At 42.6% G+C, this 23,711-nt stretch overlaps 1 protein-coding gene across 2 annotated transcripts in view; it reads right to left on the bottom strand.

The window, feature by feature from the left end:
• The window catches only part of ANGPT1 (angiopoietin 1), a 409,517-nt gene that overhangs the window by 136,828 nt on the left and 248,978 nt on the right, over positions 1 to 23,711 (bottom strand). For both annotated transcript variants that reach the window (XM_088450785.1, XM_088450786.1), the window contains exon 4: positions 10,456 to 10,688. In XM_088450785.1, the coding sequence (XP_088306911.1) occupies positions 10,456 to 10,688 (233 nt within the window). The remainder of the gene's footprint in view (positions 1 to 10,455; positions 10,689 to 23,711) is intronic.

Below are 23,711 nucleotides of genomic sequence, written 5' to 3'. Positions count from 1 at the left end.
ATAAGGTAAGTAAGGAACCCATTGACTGGTGACTAGTGTACAATGGAGAACCTATTGTCTGGTAATTAGTGTACAATACAGTCTCCATTTTCTGCAGTTCAGTATAAGGTAAGTAAGGAACCCATTGTCTGGTGAATAGTGTACAATGGAGAACCTATTGCCTGGTAATTAGTGTACAATTCAGTCTCCATTTTCTGCTGTTCAGTATAAGGTAAGTAAGGGACCCATTGTCTGGTGACTAGTGTACAATGGAGAACCTATTGCCTGGTAATTACAAGTGTACAATACAGTCTCCATTTTCTGCTGTTCAGTATAAGGTAAGTAAGGAACCCATTGTCTGGTGACTAGTGTACAATGGAGAACCTATTGCCTGGTAATTTCTAGTGTACAATACAGTCTCCATTTCTGCTGTTCAGTATAAGGTAAGTAAGGAACCCATCGTCTGGTGACTAGTGTACAGTGGAGAACCCATTGCCTGGTAATTAGTGTACAATACAGTCTCCTTTTTCTGCTGTTCAGTATAAGGTAAGTAAGGGACCCATTATCTGGTGACTAGTGTACAATGGAGAACCTATTGTCTGGTAATTAGTGTACAATACAGTCTCCATTTTCTGCTGTTCAGTATAAGGTAAGTAAGGAACCCATTATCTGGTGACTAGTGTACAATGGAGAACCTATTGTCTGGTAATTAGTGTACAATACAGTCTCCATTTTCTGCTGTTCAGTATAAGGTTAGTAAGGAACCCATCGTCTGGTGACTAATGTACAATGGAGAACCTATTATCTGGTAATTAGTGTACAATACAGTCTCCATTTTCTGCTGTTCAGTATAAGGTAAAAAAGGAACCCATTGTCTGGTGACTAGTGTACAATGGAGAACCTATTGTCTGGTCATTAGTGTACAATACAGTCTCCATTTTCTGTTGCTTAGTATAAGGTAAGTAAGGAAACCATCGTCTGGTGACTAATGTACAATGGAGAACCTATTATCTGGTAATTAGTGTACAATACAGTCTCCATTTTCTGCTGTTCAGTAAAAGGTAAGTAAGGAACCCATTGTCTGGTGACTAGTGTACAATGGAGAACCTATTGTCTGGTCATTAGTGTACAATACAGTCTCCATTTTCTGTTGCTTAGTATAAGGTAAGTAAGGAAACCATCGTCTGGTGACTAGTGTACAATGGAGAACCTATTATCTGGTAATTAGTGTACAATACATTCTCCATTCTCTGCTGTTCAGTATAAGGTAAGCAAGGAACCCATTGACTGGTGACTAGTGTACAATGGAGGACCTATTGTCTGGTAATTAGTGTACAATACAGTCTCCATTTTCTGCTGTTCAGTATAAGGTAAGTAAGGAACCCATTGTCTGGTGACTAGTGTACAATGGAGAACCTATTGCCTGGTAATTTCTAGTGTACAATACAGTCTCCATTTTCTGCTGTTCAGTATAAGGTAAGTAATGAACCCATTGTCTGGTGTAAAGTGTACAATGGAGAACCTATTGTCTGGTAATTAGTGTACAATACATTCTCCATTCTCTGCTGTTCAGTATGAGGTAAGCAAGGAACCCTATTGACTGGTGACTAGTGTACAATGGAGGACCTATTGTCTGGTAATTAGTGTACAATACAGTCTCCATTTTCTGCTGTTCAGTATAAGGTAAGTAAGGAACCCATTGTCTGGTGACTAGTGTACAATGGAGAACCTATTGTCTGGTAATTAGTGTACAATACAGTCTCCATTTTCTGCTGTTCAGTAATAAGGTAAGTAAGGAACCCATTGTCTGGTGACTAGTGTACAATGGAGAACCTATTGTCTGGTAAATAGTGTACAATACAGTCTCCATTTTCTGCAGTTCAGTATAAGGTAAGTAAGAAACCCATTGTCTGGTGAATAGTGTACAATGGAGAACCTATTGCCTGTTAATTAGTGTACAATTCAGTCTCCATTTTCTGTTGCTTAGTATAAGGTAAGTAAGGGACCCATTACCTGGTGACTAGTGTACAATGGAGAACCTATTGTCTGGTAATTGGTGTACAATACAGTCTCCATTCTCTGCTGTTCAGTATAAGGTAAGTAAGGAACCCATTGACTGGTGACTAGTGTACAATGGAGAACCTATTGTCTGGTAATTAGTGTACAATACAGTCTCCATTTTCTGCAGTTCAGTATAATGTAAGTAAGGAACCCATTGTCTGGTGAATAGTGTACAATGGAGAACCTATTGCCTGGTAATTAGTGTACAATTCAGTCTCCATTTTCTGCTGTTCAGTATAAGGTAAGTAAGGGACCCATTGTCTGGTGACTAGTGTACAATGGAGAACCTATTGCCTGGTAATTACAAGTGTACAATACAGTCTCCATTTTCTGCTGTTCAGTATAAGGTAAGTAAGGAACCCATTGTCTGGTGACTAGTGTACAATGGAGAACCTATTTCCTGGTAATTTCTAGTGTACAATACAGTCTCCATTTTCTGCTGTTCAGTATAAGGTAAGTAAGGAACCCATCGTCTGGTGACTAGTGTACAGTGGAGAACCCATTGCCTGGTAATTAGTGTACAATACAGTCTCCATTTTCTGCTGTTCAGTATAAGGTAAGTAAGGGACCCATTATCTGGTGACTAGTGTACAATGGAGGACCTATTGTCTGGTAGTTAGTGTACAATACAGTCTCCATTTTCTGCTGTTCAGTATAAGGTAAGTAAGGAACCCATTGTCTGGTGACTAGTGTACAATGGAGAACCTATTGTCTGGTAATTAGTGTACAATACAGTCTCCATTTTCTGCTGTTCAGTATAAGGTAAGTAAGGAACCCATTGTCTGGTGACTAGTGTACAATGGAGAACCTATTGTCAGGTAATTAGTGTACAATACAGTCTCCATTCTCTGCTGTTCAGTATGAGGTAAGCAAGGAACCCATTGACTGGTGACTAGTGTACAATGGAGGACCTATTGTCTGGTAATTAGTGTACAATACAGTCTCCATTCTCTGCTGTTCAGTATAAGGTAAGTAAGGAACCCATTGTCTGGTGACTAGTGTACAATGGAGAACCTATTGCCTGGTAATTTCTAGTGTACAATACAGTCTCCATTTTCTGCTGTTCAGTATAAGGTAAGTAAGGAACCCATTGTCTGGTGTAAAGTGTACAATGGAGAACCTATTGTCTGGTAATTAGTGTACAATACATTCTCCATTCTCTGCTGTTCAGTATGAGGTAAGCAAGGAACCCTATTGACTGGTGACTAGTGTACAATGGAGGACCTATTGTCTGGTAATTAGTGTACAATACAGTCTCCATTTTCTGCTGTTCAGTATAAGGTAAGTAAGGAACCCATTGTCTGGTGACTAGTGTACAATGGAGAACCTATTGTCTGGTAATTAGTGTACAATACAGTCTCCATTTTCTGCTGTTCAGTAATAAGGTAAGTAAGGAACCCATTGTCTGGTGACTAGTGTACAATGGAGAACCTATTGTCTGGTAATTAGTGTACAATACAGTCTCCATTTTCTGCAGTTCAGTATAAGGTAAGTAAGAAACCCATTGTCTGGTGAATAGTGTACAATGGAGAACCTATTGCCTGGTAATTAGTGTACAATTCAGTCTCCATTTTCTGTTGCTTAGTATAAGGTAAGTAAGGGACCCATTACCTGGTGACTAGTGTACAATGGAGAACCTATTGTCTGGTAATTGGTGTACAATACAGTCTCCATTCTCTGCTGTTCAGTATAAGGTAAGTAAGGAACCCATTGACTGGTGACTAGTGTACAATGGAGAACCTATTGTCTGGTAATTAGTGTACAATACAGTCTCCATTTTCTGCAGTTCAGTATAAGGTAAGTAAGGAACCCATTGTCTGGTGAATAGTGTACAATGGAGAACCTATTGCCTGGTAATTAGTGTACAATTCAGTCTCCATTTTCTGCTGTTCAGTATAAGGTAAGTAAGGGACCCATTGTCTGGTGACTAGTGTACAATGGAGAACCTATTGCCTGGTAATTACAAGTGTACAATACAGTCTCCATTTTCTGCTGTTCAGTATAAGGTAAGTAAGGAACCCATTGTCTGGTGACTAGTGTACAATGGAGAACCTATTGCCTGGTAATTTCTAGTGTACAATACAGTCTCCATTTCTGCTGTTCAGTATAAGGTAAGTAAGGAACCCATCGTCTGGTGACTAGTGTACAGTGGAGAACCCATTGCCTGGTAATTAGTGTACAATACAGTCTCCATTTTCTGCTGTTCAGTATAAGGTAAGTAAGGGACCCATTATCTGGTGACTAGTGTACAATGGAGAACCTATTGTCTGGTAATTAGTGTACAATACAGTCTCCATTTTCTGCTGTTCAGTATAAGGTAAGTAAGGAACCCATTATCTGGTGACTAGTGTACAATGGAGAACCTATTGTCTGGTAATTAGTGTACAATACAGTCTCCATTTTCTGATGTTCAGTATAAGGTTAGTAAGGAACCCATCGTCTGGTGACTAATGTACAATGGAGAACCTATTATCTGGTAATTAGTGTACAATACAGTCTCCATTTTCTGCTGTTCAGTATAAGGTAAAAAAGGAACCCATTGTCTGGTGACTAGTGTACAATGGAGAACCTATTGTCTGGTCATTAGTGTACAATACAGTCTCCATTTTCTGTTGCTTAGTATAAGGTAAGTAAGGAAACCATCGTCTGGTGACTAATGTACAATGGAGAACCTATTATCTGGTAATTAGTGTACAATACAGTCTCCATTTTCTGCTGTTCAGTAAAAGGTAAGTAAGGAACCCATTGTCTGGTGACTAGTGTACAATGGAGAACCTATTGTCTGGTCATTAGTGTACAATACAGTCTCCATTTTCTGTTGCTTAGTATAAGGTAAGTAAGGAAACCATCGTCTGGTGACTAGTGTACAATGGAGAACCTATTATCTGGTAATTAGTGTACAATACATTCTCCATTCTCTGCTGTTCAGTATAAGGTAAGCAAGGAACCCATTGACTGGTGACTAGTGTACAATGGAGGACCTATTGTCTGGTAATTAGTGTACAATACAGTCTCCATTTTCTGCTGTTCAGTATAAGGTAAGTAAGGAACCCATTGTCTGGTGACTAGTGTACAATGGAGAACCTATTATCTGGTAATTAGTGTACAATACATTCTCCATTCTCTGCTGTTCAGTATAAGGTAAGCAAGGAACCCATTGACTGGTGACTAGTGTACAATGGAGGACCTATTGTCTGGTAATTAGTGTACAATACAGTCTCCATTTTCTGCTGTTCAGTATAAGGTAAGTAAGGAACCCATTGTCTGGTGACTAGTGTACAATGGAGAACCTATTGTCTGGTAATTAGTGTACAATACAGTCTCCATTTTCTGCTGTTCAGTAATAAGGTAAGTAAGGAACCCATTGTCTGGTGACTGGTATACAATGGAGAACCTATTGTCTGGTAATTAGTGTACAATACAGTCTCCATTTTCTGCAGTTCAGTATAAGGTAAGTAAGAAACCCATTGTCTGGTGAATAGTGTACAATGGAGAACCTATTGCCTGGTAATTAGTGTACAATTCAGTCTCCATTTTCTGTTGCTTAGTATAAGCTAAGTAAGGGACCCATTACCTGGTGACTAGTGTACAATGGAGAACCTATTGTCTGGTAATTAGTGTACAATACAGTCTCCATTCTCTGCTGTTCAGTATAAGGTAAGCAAGGAACCCATTGACTGGTGACTAGTGTACAATGGAGGACCTATTGTTTGGTAATTAGTGTACAATACAGTCTCCATTTTCTGCTGTTCAGTATAAGGTAAGTAAGGAACCCATTGTCTGGTGACTAGTGTACAATGGAGAACCTATTGTCTGGTAATTAGTGTACAATACAGTCTCCATTTTCTGCTGTTCAGTATAAGGTAAGTAAGGAACCCATCGTCTGGTGACTAGTGTACAATGGAGAACCCATTGCCTGGTAATTAGTGTACAATACAGTCTCCATTTTCTGCTGTTCAGTATAAGGTAAGTAAGGGACCCATTATCTGGTGACTAGTGTACAATGGAGAACCTATTGTCTTGTAATTAGTGTACAATACAGTCTCCATTTTCTGTTGTTCAGTATAAGGTAAGTAAGGAACCCGTTATCTGGTGAGTAGTGTACAATGGAGAACCTATTGTCTGGTAATTAGTGTACAATACAGTCTCCATTTTCTGCTGTTCAGTATAAGGTAAGTAAGGAACCCATCGTCTGTTGACTAATGTACAATGGAGAACCTATTATCTGGTAATTAGTGTACAATACAGTCTCCATTTTCTGCTGTTCAGTATAAGGTAAGTAAGGAACCCATTGTCTGGTGACTAGTGTACAATGGAGAACCTATTGTCTGGTCATTAGTGTACAATACAGTCTCCATTTTCTGTTGCTTAGTATAAGGTAAGTAAGGAAACCATCGTCTGGTGACTAGTGTACAATGGAGAACCTATTGCCTGGTAATTAGTGTACAATACAGTCTCCATTTTCTGCTGTTCAGTATAAGGTAAGTAAGGAACCCATCGTCTGGTGACTAGTGTATAATGGAGAACCTATTGTCTGGTCATTAGTGTACAATACAGTCTCCATTTTTTGTTGCTTATTATAAGGTAAGTAAGGAACCCATTGTCTGGTGACTAGTGTACAACAGAAAATCTATTTCTGGCAATTAGTCTACAATACAGTTCCATTTTCACTTGGCTAGTATACAATACCTAGCTCCTTGCTTGGTGACTAGTGTACAATTTAGAGGCCATTCCCTTAAGGTTCCAAAACATTTCAGACGCCATTCTCTGGTGGTAAGTGAACAATAAATAGCCCATTCAATGGCTGCCAGTGTAGAATACAGAGTTCATTACCTGATGGCTAGTATACAACACAAGAACCGTGTCTGGTGGCCATTGTACAATACTGAGCCAAGTCACTGGCGACCAAGAGTACGTTCCAGCGCCCGTTTTCTAGAGACTCGTATGTAATACGAAAGTCCTCCCCTTGTAACCAGTGTATACTATAACATCCAGCTCCTGGTTACCAAGGGGTTTATGTACTAAGCCTTGGAGAGAGATAAAGTAGACGGAAATAAAGTACCAACCAATCAGCTCCTAATTGTCATTTTTTTTTAAACACATCCTGTAACGTGGCAGTAGGAGTTAATTGATTGATACTTTATCTCTCTTCAAGGCTTAGTACATACACCCTTAAATGTACAAAGTGGAACCGATTCAACCAATAGAAAGCAAGGGATGGCACTTGAAGACTGATCTACGCCACATGGGTATCCCAGTTTTTGCTTTAGCACAGAGAAGCTGTTTATATCTAAGACGATTTACAGTTCATTTAATCATTCTTCTGCCATTGCTGACAAAATAATCTCTAATGTCACCAGTGCCAGGCGTGCAGATAGAGTTTGTGGTTATGCTGAAACCTGGTACCAGAATTCGTGTTTCATCATGGCCTCCTCTTTCTATGGTGGCCAATCAGCTCAGTGCTGCCGGAGGCAGCTCATGTATCGTACACAGCTCCTCTCCACCAAGGAACAAGAGGTCCGATCCATGAAACAGCAAATGGGTGGGAACGAGGACAGTGGGGGGGGTCTATGCATGCAAGATGTTTCTTATTACCCTGGGTTGGAAATGAAAGCAACAATGCTGGACCACATACAGTTGTCATTGTGGAAGACATCCATCTGTGGGGCCTATTCATCAACACTAAAATAACGTTTTTAAGGACATTTTCCTGAAATAACGTTATTTTGGTATTCATGAACAGACTTAACACAGGAGATATCACAGATATCTCCTTGCTAAGTTCCCCTGCGTTAATTTCCACACTCCCCATACATTAGTACATTAGTACATTAGTACATTAGTATGGGGATGTGGAAATTGTGGTATTCATCAAATTCCGAAAATTATAAATTTTCGGAATTTGATGCAGTTACTATTCGCCACTGTGAGGTGGTGAATAGCAGAATCCACTTACCTGTATCAGCGTGTGCAGGTCCCCCGACGAGTCCCTCCGGCGCTCTGCTCCGTCCTCAGGCTCCGGAGGCTGGTCTGTCATGTGTGCTCCCCAGCAGAACACAAGAAAGTTTAGAAAAAGAAAAAAAATTTTTTTTTTTTCTAATCTGTCATGTGGTCTGCAGGGAAACCACATGACAGACCAGCAGGACGGAGCCGGAGGCTGCTGCGCGGACAGGTAAGTCAGGGGGGGGGGAGGTGAGCGGAGGGGGTCGGGGGGTGGGGTGGGGGTCGGGTGGGGTACGAAACTTAATGCATCTGTAGGCAGTGCTGCTCATGCGCTGGTTTTACAGATGTAACAGTGCATGCGCAGCACTGTTTCCAGACGCGATAAGGTAGTGTAGGCGGGAAAAGTATCTATTTCCCGAAAAGCTGTCATCGCAAAAATGACAGCTTTTCGGAATAGATACTTATGGAGAGGTGGAATGATGAGTTCTAAAGCTAATTATCTCCATTGAATTTTTACGTTTAATGAATAGGCCCCTGTGTCTGATATCTGACCACTGCAAGGGGTTCTGCTAAAAAGAACTTGAATTTTTCATGAGGCATCCAACTCCTTCTCTCGGTGATGCTCTGCCAGTGGCACAATGCCTCTGATAACACCTAACCCTTGCACAATGTCAAGTTACTCATGGGTTGACATAAATCTTAGCCTGCAGTTTCCATGACATGTTATGATGTAATGGTTTTGGTTCAACGTTCACATCGCCTAATATAATTTTCTGAACTCACCTCAAATAAGTTAAATAGCTGCCAATGTTGTTCTAAGTTCAGGAACGAGCAGATGCAGACGCACGCAATCGGCTAATGTTCGCAGTCTGTGCATGCGTCTTGGTCGCAGTGTGCGTGCGCGGACCGCTCACTGTGTCCGCAAAAGTGAGCACAGTGAATACTCCGTCCTAGGGAACAGTGATTGACAGAAAGTGCCATTTGTGTGTGGATACGGGGAGTGGTCGGCCGAACGCAGGCGTGCCATTTCATTCGCACCCAGTTACAGGGGCGTGCATAAATTAGCCACTGAGATGTCGGTCGCAGCACGGCGTCCCTCTGCGTGTAGGAAGTCTCTCAACTCCTGAGGCAAGGTCAGGTCTACCTTTAGTCTGCGTGCGGATCCGATGTTACTCGATGTCCCCGATGTTTTCTCAGCCTCGCGCATCAGTGCGGACATTAGCGGAGGGTAAAGGGGGCGGCATTATGTAGTGTTGGGCGTCTGCATCTTTGTGCTGCGATTGCTGTGCGTATGCAATCATTAGCATTTTCTCGCAGCGGCCGCGTGCGTGCATCTGCATCCGTGCGTTCCTTGCTGAATCAGGCCCTTAAGGCGCTCCAAGGTGGAAATGCACCATTTAATTACCCTGCAAGTGCGTGCCTTAGTTTTTACAAAATCGTCCGCGGCATTAGCATATATTGCAGACACGACTGCTGCAAAACACTCAGAATCAGGCCCTTAGGGTCTTTCTTCAGGGCTCAGCAACCCCGTTTTTCTCCCAAAATAAAGTATATGTATATATATAATAAGCACAGCCCCTAGAAACTATGCATTTACCCCAGCTGCTGTTACTGCTTGGGTCAAGGACAGCTGATTGGTTGGTTTCTATAGCCATCCAATCAGAGCTCTCAGCTCAAAAAGTTCCACCAATGAAGTAAATTTACATTGGTCAGCAGTGAGTGGCAGGAGTATAAGCCAATAATAGGTGACAGGGGGCGGGCATGTCTAACATGGCATAAAACCCAATATGAGTTCTCTACCCTTATGCATGGATGAGGGTCGATTTGTCATTAGATATTTAGTATTGGTGGGAATGCAGTCTCATGCTGGCAGCAATCTCGGACAATTTCAGGTGTAATCTAAACTAGTAAACAAGGGCGCACAGGAACACAGGCGGCACACAGTGATACATGTATTTTTGCACTACTGTGACTATTTATTCTCTGAACCATGTATTTGTACAGATTGGGGTATAAAGGACCCCCATGTTACCTAAACCCAGTCCCATACCTCCCAACATGACCCTCTCCAGGAGGGACACAATGCTCTGGTCCTGGACTTCCCTGGTAAGAGGTGGGGCTGCAGCACAGTTCAAAATTCAAATAGGGGAGTCACACCAACTGTCATCTCACACACTGCCAAACATCACTGGCTGGGACTCACTGGCAGTTGGTGTGACTCCCCTATTTGAATTTTGGACTGTGCTGCAGCCCCACCCCTGGAGCCGCCACCAATCATAAATTACCAGGGAAGTCCAGGACCAGAGCATTGTTGCTGGAGAGGGTCATGTTGGGAGGTATGCGGGACAGTCATCACTATCATAATCTGTCAGGGCAGAATGTGTGTATCTATGTTTTTATGAAGATAAACGTTCCAACACCCCCCCTTAATAAATGAACCACAAGTGAATATAGATAATAAATGTCCATTACCTCCTTCCTTGGAGCAGAGTTTGACCAGGTTATGAACTGTGTCCATCAGCTCCAGCTGCTGCTTCTGCAGGATGCTGTTATTGTTGGTGGCTTTCGTCAGCTGCTTCTCCAGCTCTTGTATGATGTAGTTCTGGCGGGAGACGAGTCCTTGCAGCGTTTCCTTCTCCGTCTTCAGTGTGTCTAGTTCAACTTTATGTCTTCCTTCCATTTCCAAGATTTTGTTCTCCAGCAGACTGTACAACAGGGTAAAGAGAGCAACGGCAGAATGTTATAACGTAGGATGGAGGTACATACAGTGTCACGGTGTTACAGTCTATGGGCTGGATTCTGTCACATGTTATGAGGTTGCAGTTTCGTACGCCGGCAGCAATCATATGTCCTGTGCGACTGACCGCCCCTATTCTGAGTCACATCTTCTGCACCAAGCATGGGCTAGGTGTAAGTGCCGCTACTAGTGATGACTAGTGGCCGGAAAACTGAAGGCACTGGGATCATATAGAAAAATGTAATAGTGCAGGGTGACTACCAGACAGTGGGCTTGATTCAGAGGTGAAAGCTGTCGTGATTGCAGCTGAGTCTTTTGCTGGAGTTGCGGTAGCGATAATATGCAAATTCTAGTTTTAGCCGTCCCCTTGTATACTAGCGTGCGCCAGAAGTTGCAAGCCCTAATATCAGGGCTACCTGGAGGCATGTTTGGCCAATGCGGTCAAACAGGGGTGCCACACCATAGAGGGCGCACCCCTCCCAATCATTCCCAATTTCAGCGGGACAGTTCCGTTCTTTGGGCACTGCACCCGGGGGGCAAAGTGTCCCAAGGGGGGTCGGGAGGTCGGGCACCTTCTCCGGTGCCAGCCCCGGAGAAGAGGAATGGAAGCCGCATGCATGCGCACAAAATCCATTCAGTGCAGGAAGAGGGCTGGGGGCAGCCCAGCTACTGACGTAGTGCTGGGCTCTCCCCCAGCCTGACATTAACGGTAGACGTGCCATACGGGCACGCCCTGAAATAACATAATTTAGAGGGTGTTGCCTGTGGCAATTAGGCCATGCCCCCATTTTTGGTTGCGACAAGGTACCATCCTGCACAGGGCGCGGCTCCCCCTGGAGCCCGGCCCTGCCTGAGATGCCCACTTTTCATGACCATGCACGCTGTAACACTACTGAGGTGGTTCTAGATAATCCCCCACCGGCGCAACATTGCATGCATTACTGACACATGAAAGGTGCAGTATCGCCATCTGAACATGGCCTCTGTTGCTGCGGCTCTGCTCCTGGGACTGCAGCCGCTTTCACTGACACGCCCACGACTCATCAACAGAATTTTTTGCGTTGCTTTCAGGCCACCTCCCAGTCACCACCCAGGAAAGCCCATCGCTTTTCCTCTCCGTTTCTGATGCCTTCTCTCGCATACCCAGCATTGCCTTTGTGTGTATACTCTGTGTAATGCCTGCGCCACGGGGGGGCTCAGCATATTTTGCACATCTGTCGTAGCAATCACTATGTGACCATCACCATTGCCTGCAGTTAGTGTTCACCTCTGAATCACACCCAGTAGCTGCCGATGAGCTTTATTTAATTTGAAAGAGGGGAAGCGAGGTTGGGGGAAGATCTTCCCCATCCAGGGACTCCATGATTTTTCTGTAGTGAAGGGTTTTTTGACTGGTTCTTACACTGATCACCAGGTTATCTTTCAAATGAGGTGGGGAGAAAGTAATTTTGTATTTTCTTTTTGTACACCAGTTATTGTATTATAGGGCTTGTCCTCTGCCATCTTAAGGTTAATGTGGAGGACTAGTCCCACTCGTCCTCAGCAGTGAAAGTGTTAACACTTCAAAAGTGGGTTTCATTTTTTTTTTATTTAGTAGTGTTCGATACCCCAGCTACTAACATACTAAAGTTAAATATTGACTTTGTTTAAATGGCTCAATTCAATATTAGACCGACCTAACTTTAATAAAAAAGTGGCTAAAACTGTTACTAGAATCAAGTTTGTACAAATGGAATTTAAATATTTGGCATTATTATATCTATTCCTGGTATATTATCTATGTAGTAATATAATTATTTTTTTATTTACATGGTGTCACAAAGGTTCTGTAGCACTGTACAGAATGGAAAGAACATACAGCAAAAATGACATGGTACACAGGGGAAAGTACAGGACAGTAATTGACACGTTCACAACTTTACAAATATACATAATTATAATTAGCAGGTTGCATAACTACAGTATGTGAAGACCTCCAAGGGAGAGAAGGCGCTACTCACAAGAGCTAACATTCTAGAGGAGCTATGGGTTGACAATAACAGGAGAGGGGAGCAGAGTTGGGTATTGCAGAGGTTAAATAGTTAGGAGAAGGGGTGGTAGGCTTTGGGGAATAGATGAGTTTTGCAGTATCTGAAATGGGAACCCATTCTGTGATCTTTTGGGGTCAAGTTGGTGACTCTCTGCTGAAACTTATGAACTAATAATGGCCTGATTTAGAGGTGGAGACACTGCCAATTTCAGACGTAGTGGAGAATTTTTTTTTTATTTTCCTACGGTGCATGCGCCTAAATCCATGCAGAGTAATAGTTACAATTTCAGACGCATGCAGGGAGAGGTGTTTTACAGGGGCGTATTTATAATGGGTACAGGGCACACCTTACACCCATAATATACTTACTTCTCTGGAGTCCCACGTTGGCGCCGATGTCAGCGCTGTAAAAACGTCTGGAAAATGGCTGCTGCTGCCATTTTCCCGTCCTTTTGTGCATGCGCGATACAGGGAAAATGGCCGCCACGGCCATTTTCCCGGGTGGCCTTCGCATGCGCTATAGACTCTGGGCACACTCTAGTGCCCAGAGTCTATCAGTGTGGTGCTGGCGGTGACAGGAGGTGTCTTATCGCACGCACGAAAATAGCCCGTCTTATGGGCGTATTATGGGAGTATTGGGGAAAGTGGATGTATACACAGACGCTCGATCGCTCGCATACTCAGACGGAGACATAGGGCTGGTGCTAGTTTTGATGATGAAATCGATAGTCGCGTCTAAGGACACAACAATCTGTATTACTGCGGGTATGGACACTGAAAGTGGGGGTCCACGTCCTTGTACAGTCAGACGCATGGATCTACACCTGGGCAGGACTTTGTATTCGCATTGGGTGAGCGACAGCCAATAGACGCAGCCAGGGTTGGACTGGCCCACAGGGGTACAGGGGAAATCCCCAGTGGGCCCCACTGCCTGAAGGCCCACCCACTCCTCTAGGTGTCAGGTTCCAGACCTTAAATCATACATTGTTACTCTATTAGATGGTCAGTTACCTGGTGAAGTAGTACCACCGATCAGGTTCCAGACCTCAAATCATACATTGTTACTCTATTAGATGGTCAGTTACCTGGTGAAGTAGTACCACTGATCATGGGTCCTTGGTTCCTTTCTATAGATACTACACAAAGATTTGCCTATTGGTCAACCAAGCATCTGTGGTGGATGACCAGACCCTCTGGTGGCTGGCCACACCCCTTAAGCATGGGCCCTTACCATTGCATTCCCCTGGTGGGCCCTTCATGGCCCAGTCCGACACTGGACGCAGCTGTGGGCGCTTTGAACAAATCATTAGTACAACACTCTGCTCCACACTAACTGCAGCTTGGGGTGAGGCATCTTCCCAATACGTCATCAGACAAAAATATATATATATATAAAAAAAAAAAAAATTGGTTTGCCAAGATGATGCACCGTGATTTCCTCTAGAAAAACACGTTGGAGTCTTTGGGCATCCCGCCCTGTGTCTTTCTGCTTCGTATCTGTGAATAATAAATGACGGGATGTGAAGCATATTTATTATTGGAATGTTAGTGGCATTTTTCCCCGTGACCTTGATCTTACTCCTGGAATTGGAAGCTTCTTTTCCTCTGTAAAGATAAATGCCTGCAGCTACCCCAGAGCCCTATTAGCTTTCTGGCTAGCTATTATCTCCTGTTATCTTCTCTAGAGTATAACAAACTGCAGCAACGGCCCATTATACCTTCCCTCTCCGCAGTGACATGCCTGGCCAAACGCAGGCTGCGGTTCAACCCACACACTGCTACTCATTTCAGTGAAATTGCCCCGAGTCCCATTGACATCACTCAGAGAACTGTCCCACGTGATGATAACCCCCTCTCCGTGCTCTCTCGCCTTTCCTCTCTTACTGGTCCCATATTAGAACCAGCTGCAGCGTTCCTGGATCTCCCGCGATGTATCATAGGCCTTCAATCTGTCATGGATCCTCTTATTCCCAGGCTGTACCAGGGCTTTATCTGACTTGGTCAACATGTACCTTTCCCTAATATAATCCTTTACCACTTAGCACGTCGAACGGAACATCAGAAGAAGAAAGGCTCATCCATCAGTGATCCAGCTTTTACTATACGGGTCTACAAAGTTACGAGTCTGAGCCAATGGCATACGCATTACAGGAGTGACGTGCTTCTGCTTTTTTATTTTACCAATTATTATTTTTAATTATTTTTAGCTCTTTGTAGTTTTCCTGATTGCATACCTTATTAGCACCTGTATTTCTGCTGGGTACTTGCCACACAGTGTTGCCATAAAAAAAAAAAACAACATCTCCAATCAGGCAGGTTTTTGCTGCTGCTGATGACCTAGCGACCTCTTTTTGTTTTCTTGGTAGCATACAGAACTGCAGTGGTTAATGTAGTTTACCAGGCCACTTAATGGTACTTGTATATAGATGTTGGAGCTGTGCCATGATGAGCCTGGTTTATTTATCAAGCACTGGAAAACTTAGTGAAGCCGACCAGTGGCAACCAATCAGCTCCTACCTATTATTTTATAGGCTGTACTAAATGTTACTTCAAAGCTGATAGGCTGCCATGGGTCAAGACCAGAAGATCAGCAAAGACCAGAAGGTAATATTAAGCCACCAGCTGGCATTTGGGCACCTGGTCTGCCCACTTGCTCAAGAAGTGGATAACAGAATCCCGGCTTAGCAGCTCGGTCGTGACTCCTCAGTTGGCCCAAGCCTTACTAGTCTTACATATACAGGAGGAGAGGAGTATTAGTATCAGTTGGTACTGGAGAGGATATGGGAGACTGGGAGGAGGGACTCCAACTGCTGTTGTTCTGGTGGTGCAAGTAGACCAGGAGGCCATTTAAAGAACAAGTACCCCCTCGGTCACTGAGTTGATTGCATCTAAGCACACTTTGCACGATACTGTCTTGACATACTACTACAGTCGCCATGTTATGTTTGCTGGATTTAAATATGGCATACTTATTTATTTACCTTTTTAAATACACCCACTTAAGCCATATCAATGTACACAGCTCAGAGAATACAAAATATAACATTCAAAAAGAAAACATATATAATTTTATAGTGGATTTGGTCAGTAATGGAAATATAGATATTTTCAGGGACAAATGTCAGGGGCCATTTATTGAGAGTTGTGTTTTTTTGAGGATAAAACAATTTATAAATGGACTTTTTTTTTCTTACAGTTGCTATGGTGTATGGAACCATTAATAGTGTGCCCAGCAGCAATATCAGCCTGGAGGGGTGAAAGATGTTAAATCTATAGTAGCTCTGTGTAGTAACTAGGGATGTGCAGGCTCGGATAGGTTCGAGTTTGCACGTGGAGTTCGGATTTCCTGCACATCCCTAGTAGTAACTATCGCTTACACAATGTAGACAAAAGTGATTGGGCACTGACAGCACTTTGTATGTCCACCATGTGCAGTGATTACTGCAGACACCCTTCTTGGCAAACTGTCCACAAGTTCCAGGACAGCAGCAGGGGGTATGTTCTGCCATTATTCCGCCTCATGTACAGTGACCGGCTGTGACACTGAAGCTCGAGTCAGCCTAGAACCCACCCGTCATTCCAATTCATCCCAGAGGTTCTCAGTGGGGTTACAACCTGGACTCTGAGCTGGTCAGTCCATCCGGGTTACCGAATGTCTGTAAAGTGAGTCCAGCGTCGCCCTGGAAACATGACAGGTGGGATTGTCGTCCTGATAAAAACATTGGTTGTTTCAGTAGAGCTGCAAGTGCCTGGGCCGCCCTACCAAGTGTTTGTGTCGAAACCGCTACATTAGAGGCCATTTGGAACTCGTGTGCAAAGGTATACATGGGACATTTCGCTTGCACAGGGGTGTCCAATCACTTTTGTCTACACAGTGTATAATGCTTACTAAGGACCATTTATTGGAGGGGCTTATGCATAAAAAATTATATACGATTGTATGTAACACATTATATTATGTACTTGTATTTTAAATTTAGATCAATGACATAGCATGTAAGAGCGTAACAGTTTTGGGTGCGAAGGATAAGTCAGTTATTGCTACCAAACTACTATACTGGTCGATGTTTTTCAACTGCGCATGTGTGTAAGTTGCAAATTACAATGGTGCGACCAATGATTGCGTTTAAAGTCGTACCAGTCGGGATTGTTGCATCCAGAGACCCTGACAGTGGGCGTCTTATCCCTTGCACAGTCAGACGCACGCTTGTACGCCAGGGGAAAGGTTGATACTAACAATAACATACAGTCGCAGACGCGACTACAGCAAAAGACATTCGCTGCCCCTTCGTGTCACTAAAGTGAAGGATAGATGCCAACGGTACAGACTGGGAGAATAGAACTTTGTTATACTAAGTATATGTATGTAGAGTCATTAAAGTCAGGCCACCAGTGATTCATTACTTTATCATGTTACATACATCTAAAAAACATATCCAAAATTCGACCATATCTCACACAAGACACTGCAAAAACTCTAATCCATGCACTTATTATTTCCCGCCTTGACTATTGCAATAGTCTCCTTACTGGTCTTCCCAAAAACAGGCTATCGCCATTACAATCAATTATGAATGCAGTTGCAAGGCTTATCTTCCTTGCCAAACGTTCATCGTCTGCTGCCCCGCTCTGTCAGTCCCTCCATTGGTTGCCGGTTTTCTACCGTATTCAATACAAAATACTTTCACTTACACATAAGGCTATTAACCAAACCACACCAACATACATCTCTTCACTCATCTCAAAATATTGCCCTACCCGACCTCTCCGCTCAGCACAAGATCTGCGTCTCTCATCCCCACGCATTACTTGCTCCCACTCACGGTTACAGGACTTTCTTAGGGCTGCACCCACTCTATGGAATGCCTTACCACGCAAAATACAACTTTCCTCTAGTCTCCAATCCTTCAAGCGATCCCTGAAAACTCACCTCTTCAGACAAGCTTATCAGATTCCAGAACCACCCACATAACCTTCATATTTCCATATCTAATTACATCCCCTTTTACAGTCCACACATCGTCTTTCTCTCACATCCTCATGACATTTGATCGACATTCCTGAGTGACTGGATCATGCAGCCAACCAAGAAACTCTGCATTCTGGCTGGACCAAGATGCAATATATAGCACCTATCCTTGTGTATTACTGCCTATTTCCCTATAGATTGTAAGCTTGCGAGCAGGGCCTTCCTACCTATATATCTGTCTGTTATTACCCAGTTTTGTTCTATCAATGTTGACAATTGTAAAGCGCAACGGAATATGCTGCGCTATATAAGAAACTGTTAATAATAATAATAATACTTTATGCTGCGTAAAACTCCTGACACTCAGAGAATGACCCATTAGGAAGAAGATGATTGAAGACCCTGTACAATGTTTCTTGGTCTAAGTGCGGTTTACTATTCTGAAAGCAAAGACATTCATTTCATTCTTCTTATGTTACACTCCCAGCAGGAGACTTTACTTCTGTAAACTTACCCTCAGCTTTAAAGTCCTTACATAACCAAACCAAGGTGTATGCGGCATAATACAGCTGCACCTGTTCAGCATGGTACCTCTATAGCATGGAAGGCTACTAATGGTGCGTTATACAGCACAATTACACTGCAAGCCCCTGTTGTGAGGATTTCCTATGTCCTTCATAGCCAAGACTTAGGAAGCCATAAAAGTTTTTCCAGGAGAAGATAAAAAGGACACCTGGCTACTGTCCTAATATAAATTCTGTATGAAGACAAATTTGAACCATATCAATTTACTTTCTCAGTAATTCCGGTGAAGTGGTACAAGAATAATGACCCCCCTATATGTATGTGTATATTGACATTCATTGTAAGTTTTTAAGTAGTGTATTACATTTGTTACTTCCATATTGCACTGGTTACTGCAATAGTCTCCTTACTGGTCTTCCGCAGAACAGATTCTCACCCGAACAATATATACTGAATGCAGCTGCGAAGCTGATCTTACTCACTAAATGTTTGTCTGCTGATCCGCTCTATAAGTCCCTCCATTGATTACCTGTATTCTACCAAATTCAAATTTAAATATTTTTGCTTACACATGAGGCTATTAACCAAACCACACCAACATACATCTCTTCCCTAATCTCCTAATATCTCCCAATCCAACCTCTCCGCTCTGCACAAGATCTGCGTCTCTCATCCCCACTCATTACTTGCGGTTACAAGACTTTTTTCAGGCTGCACCCACTCTGTGGAATGCTCCTCCAAGCACAATAAGACTTTCCTCTAGTCTCCAAACCTGCAAGTGTTCCCTGAGAAATCACCTCCTCAGGCAGCTTATTATATCCCAGAACCACCCACATAACCTCCATAAGCTATCCTATCCAATTTCATCCCCTCTATACAGCCCACACATAACCTCCATTAGCTATCCTATCCAATTGCATCCCCTCTATACAGCCCACACATAACCTCCATAAGCTATCCTAGCCAATTACATCCCCTCTATACAGCCCACACATAACCTCCATAAGCTATCCTACCCAATTACATCCCCTCTATACAGCCCACAGATATCCTCCATAAGTTATCCTACCCAATTACATCCCCTCTATACAGACCACACATAACCTCCATAAGCTATCCTACCCAATTATTTATTTATTTATTTATTTATTAACAGTTTCTTATATAGCGCAGCATATTCCGTTGCGCTTTACAATTGGAAACATTGATAGAACAAAACAGGGTAATAACAGACAGACATATTACACCCCCTCTATACAGCCCACACATATCCTCCATAAGCTATCCTACCCAATTACATCCCCTCTATACAGCCCACACATAACCTCCATAAGCTATCCTACCCAATTGCATCCCCTCTATACAGCCCATACATAACCTCCATAAGCTATCCTACCCAATTACATCCCCTCTATACAGCACACACATAACCTCCATAAGCTGTCCTACCCAATTACATCCCCTCTATACAGCCCACACATAACCTCCATAAGCTATCCTACCCAATTACATCCCCACTATACAGCCCACACATAACCTCCATAAGCTATCCTACCCAATTACATCCCCTCTATACAGCCCATACATAACCTCCATAAGCTATCCTAGCCAATTACATCCCCTCTATACAGCCCACACATAACCTCCATAAGCTATCCTACCCAATTACATCCCCTCTATACAGCACACACATAACCTCCATAAGCTGTCCTACCCAATTACATCCCCACTATACAGCCCACACATAACCTCCATAAGCTATCCTACCCAATTACATCCCCTCTATACAGCCCACACATAACCTCCATAATCTATCCTACCCAATTACATCCCTTCTATACAGCACATACATAGCTTTACATACTTTGTCTTTCTTTATTATTATATCCTCCTGACCCCAGGCCAACATTGCTGTGTAACTAGATCATACATCCCACCAAGAGCCTCTGTAATCTGACTGGACCAATAAAAAACATGTAGCACTTACCCTTGTGTAAGCTTGCGAGCAGGGACCTCTTACCTCTATGGCCCGTATTCAATTTGAGGCGAAAAGTCCGGACTTTTCGCCGGCCAGACTTTTCGCCTTCTTCGCCTGTTTTCCAGGCTGAAAATTATCGCGTGCATGCCCGCTTATCCCCGTATTCAATTTCATAGGACGCTAAAACGGAATCCGGCTAAACTGGAACAGGCGAAAAGTCCTGTCAATTTTCAGGAAATCATCCTTGCACCCCCCTAAAGATGTCCTGACATGGGGGATCACAATGGGAACAGTCCTGACTTCAGAGGCATGTCTGAAGTTGGGAGTACCAACGTAACACTTGAGGCTGTAGAGATACCCTTGTGGACGCAGGTTGGTTCCATATGTAAGGTAGGTGGTAATAAACTTTCTTCACATTGGGACCTGTTTTTCTATAAACATTTCAATTTTTTTCCAGTCTGGTTTTAGTAGACAGAAGGCTGCCATAAGCCTGTCATGGCTTAAACCACAAGGCTGCGGGTTGTGTTGTGTGTTACTGTAGGTCAGCTGTTGTGCTTTGCCCTTATGAAGGCTGTGGGTATGGTTATGATAAGGTTATATAAATGTTCCCTCGTTAGGTTTTGGCCTCTTTCATTGAAACAATTTTCCACCCCGCTCCCCGATTTTGGTCATTGTTTAATGTTAGAAAAGTATTTGTGGTGGGAAAGAACAGCAGATTAGCCGGTTTATGTGCGGTTTGGTTGTTTTGGTACACTTACCTTCATTGTTATGCATATAAAGGCTGTATTACACTGACGGGGACAGCACACTACCTTTTTCTGTGAGTTTTTGTTTATTGATGGAAGGTTGAGTTGGATTCTTGATTTTGTGTGATTATAGAGGTGCCCAGGGCAAGCGCCCCAAAACCCCCCCTCTATACATTTGTTTATTGTGTAGGTTTGTATTGTTTTGACTTGATCTGGTAACTGGTGTCCTTTCTTTGCCACCATACAGAATCAAAATACAATTTAAAAAAAGAGCTGACCTTTTCCGACAAGTAATTGTCTCCAAGTCTTTATTTCAGGGTAGGCTATTAATTATTATTATTATTATTATTATTATTATTATTATTATTATTATTAATAATTATTATCATTACTTATTTATTTGTATTATTTATCATTATTACTTATTATTATTATTATTATTATTATTATTATTATTATTTCTATTATTATTATAATAAATATTATTGTTAGAAGGTTTATGGTGGACATCATGTTACTATTATAAGAGGCACCTATACAATAGAAGCAAATATATATTTTGTCTCCTCCTCTTTATTTTAATCTAAATATTATAATCAGTTGATTTTATATCATGTGTGCAGCTTTGCTAAGCTCTCAGTTAATTAATGTATTGAATCTTTCTATTATGCACCCAGTGGTTCCGTATTCTAAGTAGAGCGCACTTGTTACCTGCGCTGTCCATTTGCTTTCGTTTTTCATTTGTATCTGATCAGGTGACTATCCTGTTAGCTGCAATATAAGTGTTGTTAATTGGTATCCAGATGGTAGGTCTACACTAAAAGGGTACTATAGGCAGTCCATGTGTCAACATCAGAAGATTGACAGTCATTAGGTTGACAGGTAACTTGTCGACAGTGACTTGAAGTGAAAAGGTTAAAAGGTCGACATGGTTAAATGGTCGGCGTTCAAATGGTCGACACAATAATGCCAACACATGGCTTTTCATGTTTTTTAGGTTTAGGGCTTAGGTTACAATAACCTTTTTAACCCTATCTATAATAAGTCACTGTCGACCAATTACCTGTCGATGTTTTAACCTTGTCAACCAATTGAATGTCTACCTTCTGGTGTCGACCTATTGACTGTCTAACATCTTAATGTAGATCTATCAATCCACACACCCTTGTTAATTTGTAAAATCACATTTCAGTTCTCATTAAAGGCAGCAAAAGACTTTTTGGTCGTTATTGTTTTGTTCTTTTTAAAGTCTAGGGTAACACTGTTCTGGGGGCATCAAGGTAATTTATTTTTTTATAAATTTAATCCTTTATTAGTTGGCCTGAGCAATCTACTTACTAACTTATTCAGCTGAAACCATCCAGGGGGATTTGTGAACTGTTTTAGAGCAGACATCCCCTTTAATATTTTGTTTTAGACGATCTAGTATGTGTTAGTTAGGTCATACCAGAAATGAACATGCATCTTTCATGTCTACAATATGTTCCCTTTTGGATTAACATTTCCTCATCTATTTATCCATGAAGACAGTGTGCAGTGTTCATTTTAAGATTTACTTTTCTGCGCTATGTAGTGATTTCCATGAAGAATGACCTATTTTACGCTACTCATGTTGATTTAGAGTACGTCCCTCAATGAGCACGTTGTCTACTAACACAAGCGCTTACATATGTCAGCGTTTCCTGTGTACAGATGGCGAATGATCTATGAACGTTCACCTACCGATAAAACATAACACTTATACAAAGCGTCTAAACCTATTACCATGTGGTATGTTAGATACAGGACATATTATATCTGTGCTGGTCTCAGTGGCTACTTGATGTTTTCTTTATTAATCTGCATGAGAGGAAAGATTGCTAGGTATCTGGTGCGTTCTCAGGAACGTGTTGTAATGCAGGGTAACAGTCACTGTACATAAAACCTGGTGTTAACAAATGTACATTATTTACAGATGTGACCTCACTCACCTATCCTCAAATCAGGTCACATGGCCCTTTTTGGCGCAACACGAAAAATGCGACTAAGCTGCGCCATGCGTCCCAGCGCTCAGCATTTTTTACAGAATTTGCATCTATTTCGCACTGCTACTGCAATAATGGCACAAAGTAGGCGTACCATGTACACCAATAGCGGATTTGGGTGCTATAGCAGTACAAAATGGACGCTAATCTGAGAAAAAAGGCAAGAGACCAAGGTTCAATATGACTGAGCCGTTTGTCTCGCATGCAAAATTGTGTGAATTTACACTGCCAGGATTGCGAGAAAAGTACAAATTCTAAGCGCTCTGTACTCTACAAACCTGTTTGGGTGCAGCCCTGATGCAAAAAGCCGCTTTACGGTGGGAAAAAGGATGCCTAGAAGTGGCACCAAGCGCGTCATGCCATATACAGCAAAAACACTGTCACGCTCAGGCTCTGCTGACCCTCTGCCGAGGTATTGGAAGACGTTGACCCAGGTTGGGGAAGAAACAGGAGGCGAGGGGCCTGGATAAATGACTTCCTCATCCACTAGTACTGGATGTTGGCGAGACCTGACCGAAAACACGGAGTCTAACTTACTGGGAGGTATTCACCAGTGACCCCTCCAAGCGGGATTTGGGTTTAGGCTGCACCCAGCAAGCAGGTCTAGGGCCATTTGGTCAGGTATCCGGCACAGGTGGGAAATGGAAGAACACTTATCACAGGGAAAGCAAAGGAAACAGATACTGGGAGTTTGTACTGTTGATTCAGATACAAGACTGA

Source organism: Taudactylus pleione, unplaced genomic scaffold (genome assembly GCF_031769625.1).
Source record: "Taudactylus pleione unplaced genomic scaffold, aTauple2 ptg000524l, whole genome shotgun sequence".
NCBI lineage: Eukaryota > Metazoa > Chordata > Amphibia > Anura > Myobatrachidae > Taudactylus > Taudactylus pleione.
Note: the sequence above shows the minus strand (reverse complement) of the source record. Positions and strands in the feature narration are given on the sequence as shown.